Source organism: Zeus faber (assembly GCF_960531495.2).
Source record: "Zeus faber genome assembly, chromosome: 20".
In the NCBI taxonomy this organism is placed as follows: Eukaryota; Metazoa; Chordata; class Actinopteri; order Zeiformes; family Zeidae; genus Zeus; species Zeus faber.
The window spans coordinates 25,130,111-25,140,789 of NC_137207.1; the positions used below are offsets into that span (position 1 = coordinate 25,130,111).

Consider the following 10,679-nt stretch of genomic DNA (forward strand, 5'->3'; position numbering starts at 1 on the left):
GTGATGAGATCAAACAAAACTTTATTGATCAGGTGATCAATCAACATTTACATGATATGACATCATATTGCATCATAAAGCTCAGACCAGTTCTGCTTATTGCTGGTATTGACTAAAACCATAGAAATTAGTGCTATAAACCTTTATTTATGTTTTGTTTTGTGGATTTGGAGGTAATATTGCTAAAAAAATGAAGAATGAACAACCATCGATTTTTATCAAGATGGGATAATGAGTCATTTGTAGGTAATAGCACAGTCCCATATGAATATAAAGTCATAACAGATTAATTGAAAGTAAAATTGGTATTTCCATCCATACAAGCGATGGACGCCAGTTGTACAGCACATTTGGCACCTAGCAGGACCAGTAAGGAACCCAGGAAGTTGGAGGTGTACCTTCATCAGCTCCTGAGCCCCGCCCTCGGGCCCCAGCGCGTACTGCGACAGCGTCAGGCCCTCGGTGACCACGGCCAGGGCCTCGCGTCTCCCCAGGTAGAAGAGCTTCTGGACGGGAGCCTCCAGGCTGAGCAGCACGCTGGTCTTACCACGCTCATCCACGCTGTGCACCTTCCCTGGACACACACACACACACACACACACACACACACACACACACACACACACACACACACACACACACACACACACACACACAGACACAGACACAGACACACACACACAGAGTATTGTATTTAGGTTTCAAGTACTGTACAACACGGTGCAGAACAACATACGTTTCAAGTTATGTCAGTTGGATATGTAATATAAATATGTGGTTGTAATACAATGTTATAAACTGTTCCGTACTATAATACACTGTTCTATGCTATAATACACTGTTGTGTGTTGTTCTGTACTATAATACACTGTTGTGTGTTGTTCTGTACTATAATACACTGTTGTGTGTTGTTCTGTACTATAATACATTGTTATGTACTGTTCTGTATTGTTATGTTCTGGTCTGTACTGTACTGACCATCTGCGGTGCTGACGTAGCACAGCAGTCCCTCCTGGGGGCCCATCTTCAGGGCCGTCCCCTTCCCGTCCTTCCTCCAGTTAAATTTATCCAGCGCTCGCTCGTCTCCGCCCACGGCCGCTCTGGCGAGCAGCGCCACGTCTCTGCGACCCAGGACAAAGAAACTCAGGGCGCAGGGAAAATGTACACAATAAACAAAACACGAAATTCTACTCTAATGGTGTCGCTGTTTTAAAATATTAATTTATTTTGACAACAAAGACTAAAAAAATAAGCAACAAAATGGTAATTAAAGTGGCAATCCATGAGTTGATTGATGGGTTGTTTCTCCTGCTCCCTTGAGGTGGTGGTCATCTTGGTGAACGGTCATCCATGTTGTCAGTTTACTGGCCACACCTAAACAGGCTGCTCGAGCTAGTTCACCGCAGCTGCCTTTCACTTCTTGTGTGAGTGGTGGACCCCGCCACAAAGAAGAGAACCAGCATATAGAGGAGCATGTGCAGAACACAGATACATTGAAATGATGTTGCTTATAAAGTGCCACACAAATAAAGTACTAAATATGGGATTTTTTTAATTTTATTAATTTTTTTACTAAATACACTGACGGATTTCCACTTTAATGAGCATTCTACAGGCAACGTTTGGCTGAAAATCGGACTTACTCCCCGGGAGGTGGAGGTCTGAAGATGCAGCAGCTCAGCAGGTGGTTGTAGCTGTGCTTCACCACCTGGTTTCCCTGCAGGCGTCCTCTGGCGTCCAGCCTCCACACCGCCAGCACCCCCGCCTGGGACACACAGCTCCACTTTACCCACAATGCACCTCCACCACACACCAGAGGCATCTCACGCCGTTTCCACATGGCAGGTCAAGCCCACGGGGCCTCCAAGTCTTCATGCAACGTCAAATCCTCAGACTTCTCCATGACTTGCGATGACCAAATTGAAACATTACACGTCAACGTACATAAAGCAAATGTCGTATCCCAACAGAAGAAATATAAACAGATTTTTCCAAAGCCACAGACAGGTATACATCGTCTCCCCTCAAGGCGTATAACCTGCACCGCAGGGGGTATAATCTGGCGCTCAGGGAGTATCCTCTGTAGTTATAGACAGCTACAGTATAATCTGGCCCTCAGGAGTATAACCTGGCCCCGTTGGGAAGTAAAACCTGGCCCCGGTGGGGAGTAAAACCCGGCCCTTGCGGGGGTTCTGACCTGGTCCCCGGTGACCAGGCGGCTCCCGGAGCTGCTCCACTCCAGCAGGGTGATGGAGGCGGTGTGCGTGGCCGGCAGGACGCTGTGCTCCCCAGAGGGGTGGCAGAGCAGCCCCAGCTCGCCGCCCTCCCAGCCCAGCGCCAGCAGGGCCTTCAGGGGGTGCCAGCGCAGCGCCGTGGGCCGGCAGGGCCGCTCCACGTGGCAGCTCTCCGCGTGCTCGCCCTGGAACACCAGACGGTACATGTGGGTTTGGTGGGTGTGGCAGTTTACAATCTTTGGAACGTTTCGAGACGTTCAAAGCAATTGTTTCTAAATGTTTCAAAACGCTTCAAAACTGCCGGCTCAACGTCGCCATCTACTGGCATGAACTGTCATTGCGGTTGTTCATTATACTGGAAGTGTGTTGAAGGCTCCCTCTGCCCAAACCTCAAACACAGATCAGTACTCATTTAGTTATTGATATGACTATTTCTCAAATTTCATGTCACAATTTCCCTGATGCAACACAATGTTTTTGTTCATACAGATTTATATTCAGAGATCTTTCTTTAATGATCACATTTGAAAGCTTGTTTCTGTTCATCCTCAGGTCTGAACGCAGGGAATCTGCACATAATGGCAACAGTATCTCCAAGACGTTTTATATGCAGCTTAATCCAACATGTTTCACACAATAGAAAGAGAGACGTGCACTGGGTCTGTATCTGCAAATCGTGCTTAAGTTATTTTTAAGCCTAAAAATGAAACAGCTCTAATAGTTATATTTTGTGCTTAATAAAACAATGTTTTGGAACTTGGACAAACATTTAAACACCTCCAATAAATCATATTTGATAGAATGGTAAGTAATAGATATCTAAGCTGTTGGTGGTAGATGGATGTGGGGCTGCTCACCTGCTGCAGGTACAGGTCCACGGCCCCCCCGGCGCTGGCGCTGAAGGAGGCCACGCCCAGCAGCGGGTGGGTGGTGTGCCAGGCCACCTGGCAGGGGAAGCCGCTGGGTTGTGGGGCGTCGACGCGGTGGTCGAAGTACACCGCCATGTCCCCTGGTGCCGCTCCACTCTGGAGGGGCAGGGAGAGGATGATGGAGGATATTACATTTGAAGTTTGATCCGTTTATTGTACCTGTATTGCATTGTTTCCCCCCCAAAACATAAAAAAAAAACGACAACAAAAAAACATGAATCCCATTTAATTCATGATGCACCAACGGAAAATAAGTCTAAGCCATGGCAGTCTGGTGTCGCACAAAGACACTTTGCTTGGTCAATTTTAATTATAAGAAAGATGATCGATGGACAGATATATAGATAGAGACAGAAAGACACAGACAGACAGATAGATGGATGGATGGATGGATAAATATATAGATAGACAGATAGAGAGACGGCGGACGGACGGATGGATACAGATACACACATTTGCCAAAAATATAATAATAGCTAGAAAAGTTGGGCCATTTAAAACAAACCTAAAATGAACAATCAACAATTCACATTCTGTCAAAAAGAAGGAAAATTAGTGGTTAGAAAAAAGTAATTTTATTATTACTCCACACTGTGTTTATCCTCTGGTTATCTTGGCTGCTCCAACACTGTTGGAAGCTTAACTCACCCTAACCCTTGTTATATTGAAATAAAAATCATCTTATTTTGAAATAGAAATCATCTTATTTTGAAATAAAAATCATTCTATATTGAAGTAGAAATCATACTTTTTTGAAATAAAACTCCTGCTCGATAAAACTTAAGTTTTGGGAGTGAGGAGCTGAGCAGTCAGTCAACCCACAGGGACGGCTGGGTCCTGGTGGCATAAGATCCAAGCACACCGAGCTTTGCTCTAATGAATGGACTAATAACTCCACCTTTATATAGACTAATAACTCCATCTCTGTATGCACCAACTCCACCTTTATATGGACTAATAACGTCACCTTTATAGGGTCTAATAACTCCATCTTTATACACACTAACTCCACCTATATATGGACTAATAACTCCATCTCTATATGCACTACGTCCACCTTTATACAGATGAATAACTCCACCTTTATATGGACTAATAGCTCCACCTCTATATGCACTAACTCCACCTTTATATGGACTAATAACTTCACCTTTATACGGACTAATAACTCCATCTTTATACACACTAACTCCACCTATATATGGACTAATAACTCCATCTCTATATGCACCAACTACACCTTTATATGGACTAATAACTTCATCTTTATACACACTAACTCCACCTATATATGGACTAATAACTCCATCTCTATATGCACCAACTACACTTTTATACGGACTAATAACTTCATCTTTATACACACTAACTCCACCTATATATGGACTAATAACTCCATCTCTATATGCACCAACTACACTTTTATACGGACTAATAACTTCATCTTTATACACACTAATAACTTCATCTTTATACACACTAACTCCACCTATATATGGACTAATAACTCCATCTCTATATGCACCAACTACACTTTTATACGGACTAATAACTTCATCTTTATACAGACTAACTCCACCTATATATGGACTAATAACTCCATCTCTATATGCACCAACTACACTTTTATATGGACTAATAACTTCACCTTTATAGGGACTAATAACTCCATCTTTATACACACTCACTCCACCTTTATATGAACTAATAACTCCGTCTCTATATGCACTCCCTCCACCTTTATACAGATGAAAAACTCCACCTTTATATGGACTAATAACTCCACTTCTATATGCACTAACTCCACCTTTATATGGACGAATAACTTCACCTTTATAAGGACTAATAACTCCATCTTTATGTGGACTAACTCCACCTTTATCCGGACTAATAACTCCACCTTTATATGGACTGATAACTCCACAAACTCCATCTTTATACGGACTAATAACTCCATCTCTATACGGACTAACTCCGACCTTTATAAGGACTAACTCCACCTTTATATGGACGAATAACTCCACCTAATAAGGACTAAATCGACCTTTTTATGGAATAACTCCACCTTTCTATGGACTAATAACTCCACCTTTATATGGACTAATAACTCCACTTTTATACGGACTAACTCTACCTTTATATTGAATAATATTTTCACCTTTATACGGACTAATAACTCCATCTTTATGTGGACTAACTCCACCTTTATCCGGACTAATAACTCCACCTTTATATGGACTGATAACTCCAAACTCCATCTTTATACGGACTAATAACTTCGTCTCTATACGGACTAACTCCGACCTTTATAAGGACTAACTCCACCTTTATATGGACGAATAACTCCACCTTAATAAGGACTAAATCGACCTTTTTATGGAATAACTCCACCTTTCTATGGACTAATAACTCCACCTTTATACGGACGAATAACTCCATCTCTAGACGGACTTACTCCACCTTTATACGGACTAATAACTCCACCTTTATACGGACTAACTCCACCTTAATGGATCATAAACAGTGATGATTCAACTTTACACAACAAACAGCTCTCCAAACAGCTAGCTGGGATTAGCCGCAGCTAGCATCCCCTCCCGGCGGGTACTGAACGGCTCCCAAGCATCGAAGCGAAGGCTTTTACCGGCACCTGGAGATCCGCGCTTCACTCCTGCGGTAAAACAAAAGAGTTAAAGCTGAAATGTGACATCAGCTGGGCGGACTGTGGCGTGGGTTAGCCTAGCATGTTAGCATGTGGGAGGAAAAGCGTCCCTCTGCAGTTACCATTGGCAACAGCGCCGGGGGGGGGGGGGGGGGGGGGGGTGGCTAATGCCGCGTTCGAGTCCCGTGGGAGATGAAAGTGTCTAAACCAGCTCGGCTTTTAATTGGTCCTCGCTCCAACTGTTGGAATTAATTGCTATTTTCATTCATATTTTTATGTTATGTTTATGATCTTATCGTACTATATATGACTTACTTCCCTTGGTGCTTTTATTATTTTACTTTGTCTTTACATTGTACCGAAGTTTGTATCGTCTCTTTTTTTTTGTTTTTTTTTAAATCAAATAGTTTTTCTTAGATTAGATTTCAATCGTTGGGACATCTTTGTTGCGTTCTTCAGAAAAGGCTTTGAAAGAACAGCCGGCGCGGACCTGCTGCCTCCCGTTGGAGCCAGTTGCTTATTTTGGAGGAATCGTGATACAAAGCGAAACCCCGCGGTCACCAGCAGCGTTTCAAGAACCGCTCGAACGCCGAAACTCGGAGCTCCCATCTCTTGCGGAGACATGAACCCAGCGTAAACGCGTGTCTGTGTCGTCATCAGCGGGACTCCGTCAGACCTGCTGAGGACGAACGACAACGTCATCCAGTGTGGAACTGTCCCCAAAAATATTGAACTGTATTCAGTGTTGAGCTATCCGTAAGAGCCATTTACGCTGTTGTAGTTTTACCTGTTTGTTTATTTATGTTTAATCAGTTTCTTCTCCCAGCTGCACCGACGCTCATCTACAGCGTTGTTATATAAATAAACATGAACACAATGAACACAAATAACATAAATGACAAAAACACATGAACACAATGAACACAAATAACATAAATGACAAAAACACATGAACACAATAAACACAAATAACATTTACATGACAAAAACACATGAACACAATGAACACAAATAACATTTACATGACAAAAAAACACAATAAACTTAATACAATAAACACAAATGACAAACACAAACAAAAATATCATAAATGACAAAAAAATAAAATACAATAAACACCAAAAACATAAATTACAAAAACACAAACACTAATACAATAATTACAAAAACACAAATGACAAACACGCAATAAACATTAATACAATAAACAAATAACAATTGACAATAACACAATAAACATGAATACAATAAACACAAATAACATAAATGACAAAAACACATGAACACAATGAACACAAATAACATTTACATGACAACAAAACACAATAAACGTAATACAATAAACACAAATGACAAACACAAACAAAAATATCATAAATGACAAAAAAATAAAATACAATAAACACCAAAAACATAAATTACAAAAACACAATAAACATGAAAACAAAAATGTCATAAATGACAAAAACACAAACACTAATACAATAATCACAAAAACACAAATGACAAACACGCAATAAACATTAATACAATAAACAAATAACAATTGACAATGACACAATAAACATGAATACAATAAACACAAATAACAAAAACAATAAACAATACAATAAACACAAAAATGACAAATAAATGAAATAAATGACAAAAACACATTAATACAATAAACACAAATAACAAATGACAAAAACACAAAGATTAAAATAATAAACACAAATAACAAATGACAAAAAATACAATAAACATTAATACAATAAACAGAAATAATATAAATGACAAAAAAACAAATACAATAAATAAAACAAACATAAAATATAGCTGCAGGCAGCAATACACACAGTCCTTTATCGACACCGATTACAAAGTTTCGAGTTCCCATTGAACGCAGCATCAGTTCATGCTGTCACTCCTCTTTACATCAGCATTACTACTAAAAGGAGTTACAATTTTCCAAGTTTCCATTGAAGGCAGCATCAATGATGCAGTGAGTCCTGGTGACACGCTGAATTACTAATACAAGGATACACTTGCTGCGTGTTGTAACTTTATTCCAAAAATGAGAAGGTCCCTGTCTACGTCCTGTCTGGTCCCTGTCTACTTCCTGTCCAGTCCTGTCTACTTCCTGTAGTCCACAGAGTCCTGCCTCACGGTGTCTCTGGAAGGAAATCACTCCGTGTGGAAGTTCCCAACAACACGCTTCCATTCAAACGGATTAACACTGCATGTCCCTCACAGACATTTCATCAACTTTTTAAACTTTTGGGACTAAAATAAAAACGGACACGATTCTGACCCGTTGATCTGCGGCTGCAAGGCAGCTCTATATGTGAGGTCACAAACACAGGATATGTTTCGGACTGTTTTCCACTCCTACAGTTTGTGTAACGACCGGCTCCAGTGCTGCACAATACGGCATCGGGAGAGGAGTTTATATTTACAAAAAAGGGAAAAAGAATCAAATATCAAACCAAATGCCACGCCCACGCCAAACAGGTAAGTTGACACACACACAGTGTGTAACCACTACAGATGGATGGAGTCTACACTACGCAGCTCGCACGGTGCGAATGGACGTACGGAGCCACAACCTGCACCTTTATAAGGAGTTGGATGATGATGTCACAAAGCCTTTTACTCCACAAACTCATCCTGCTGCACCATGAACATCCGGCTGCGTCCGGTCAAGTTTAGTCCCGTTTTTCACTCATTCCTGCTTCCTGCATCGATTTTGGATTAAACTTGAACCACGAGGTGTCTGCGACGTCCCGGTTCTAACGACACCTCAACGTGTCCGTAGCCCCTGTCGTCTCTGTCGCTCCAGACACTTTTATTCCTGTCGTTGTTGTGTTCCAGACACTTATTCCTGTCGCTGACACTTTGGCTTTTGATGACTTTGACCACGTCTGTGATTTGGGTCAAATTTGGTCGTTTCTTTCCACTCATTTCTGCTCCCTATGTGGATCGATTTGGATGAAAGTTGAACCACGAGATCCTTGTGACATATCGGCCCCCTAATAATCTGAACACTAGGATCCAATCCCATAGGGACGGGGACGCGGATGTCAAAACCAGAACAAACACCAATAAAATCACAGGAGCTATTAAAATAAAAGTTATTATTCATAAACATTTATTTTCATCCACACTTATAAGGATTGTTGGTGTTTAATCCAGCGTCGCTGAAACAGATAAACCAGGGTAAAGCGGACGTTGGCCCACGCAGGGTTTTGGCGTTGAACGACATTTCCAAAACGGAGGGTTGAACTTCCATGTCCCCCACGTGACTCGAATGCCACGTGGGAGTCACGGAAACGACCGAAAATCTGCGAACGGTTCAGCCCGCAACAGGATATATTGATTTTATATATATATTGATTTTTCATTAGTTGAATAAGAAAAATCTATTTCATATAGAAAAATATATTTTCTGTTTGATCCTTTGGTCTATATCTTCAGGTTTTCTGATGAAGAACATTCTGTTTTGTAACTTCACAATGTGAGTGGCTGATAAAATAACAAGGCAGCATGAATATTTTGGGTTATATCCTGTGGTTATATGATGGATGTGGTGAGGGAGGACGTGCAGGCGCTTGGTGTGAGGGAGGAAGATGCGCAGAACAGAAGGTGTTGGAGGCAGATGATCCGCTGTGGCAACACCTAACAGGAGCAGCCCAAAGAAGAAGAGGAAGATGATGATGATGATATCCTGTGGTTATATCCAGGGCCGGGTTGAATAATATAGGCTCCACGAGGCAGACATTTTGTTTGCATGCATTCCACATGTTTGTGAATCAATACCCAAATTAATATTTATTTATAGACCTTCTCAGTCAGATTTCATTATGTTCTGTATGATATGTAAAAATATATTTAGACTCCATTTTTTATAAATTGTATATTGCAGAATAACCAATTCAAAAAATAAATGTACTTCAAGATTCAAGAGGTTATTTGTCACATACATATACATATGGTCATACATATATGCAGTGAAATGTCATGACACCCGGTGATTACGCACAATAAGCTCTAAAAATACTACAACTACTAAAATGTGCGTGATGGACACGAGGCGCTCACGCAGGCGGCTGCAACGGGCGGCGCCACAATCGCGATTCTGGGTTCTATAATTATATAACAGAATTAATTGTCTGTGTTGTATTAAATATACATTTAAGTCCTCCTAAATGAAACTTCCGTAATTTACCTCCAGAGCTTTAACAAATAATAATTTGACCTGGTTTGCCTCGGCTTGGTTATATATTAAGGAAAAATATGTTTTCAACTAACAGACGATAAATATAACCCACATGAGCAGTTATGCATTTGGGCATACGGAGGACCAAATATTAAATACATTATATATCCATGGCAAAATGAATTAAACAACTGCACAAATTAAATATGAATGGACACGTAACCTGTGCATTATAAAATGTATATTACACAGAAGAAACAAAACCTGACGTAAAAACTGGATCATATTTTCATCTTAGTACGACAATAATGTATTTCATCTTATTTGATATTTATTTTTAAAAAGTTAAGAGATTATCTGTAATGAAATTAAATGATCATGTTTCATGCATAGGGAGATATTATCCCGTTCCACTGTCATTCCTGTGCGTGTGTGTGTGTGTGTGTGTGCATGCGTGTGCGTGTGTGTCCACAGGATTTCCCGAATAAACAGCCGGTGGAGAGCAGAGATTTGGGGAGAAGTTCCCGCACAGGAAATAGGACGTGGCACAGGAATTCTTATTTTAAGACCTTATTATGGGATGTTCTGTTTGGGTTTAGAGTTTCATTCTTAAGCTGAATGCAGCTGCAAGTGTCTGTTTTCACATTGTATACCGT

The 10,679-nt window shown here is 40.8% G+C and overlaps 1 protein-coding gene across 1 annotated transcript in view; it reads right to left on the minus strand.

The window, feature by feature from the left end:
* Nucleotides 1–5,909, minus strand: part of ift140 (intraflagellar transport 140 homolog (Chlamydomonas)) — a 42,365-nt gene extending 36,456 nt beyond the window's left edge. The window contains exons 1-6 of the mRNA XM_080021752.1: nt 5,808–5,909; nt 3,092–3,259; nt 2,198–2,419; nt 1,644–1,765; nt 979–1,121; nt 399–574 (exon numbers count right to left, since the gene is read on the minus strand). Of these exons, the coding sequence (XP_079877878.1) occupies nt 399–574; nt 979–1,121; nt 1,644–1,765; nt 2,198–2,419; nt 3,092–3,238 (810 nt within the window). The 5' untranslated portion in view covers nt 3,239–3,259; nt 5,808–5,909. The remainder of the gene's footprint in view (nt 1–398; nt 575–978; nt 1,122–1,643; nt 1,766–2,197; nt 2,420–3,091; nt 3,260–5,807) is intronic.
* Nucleotides 5,910–10,679: the final 4,770 nt, after the last annotated feature.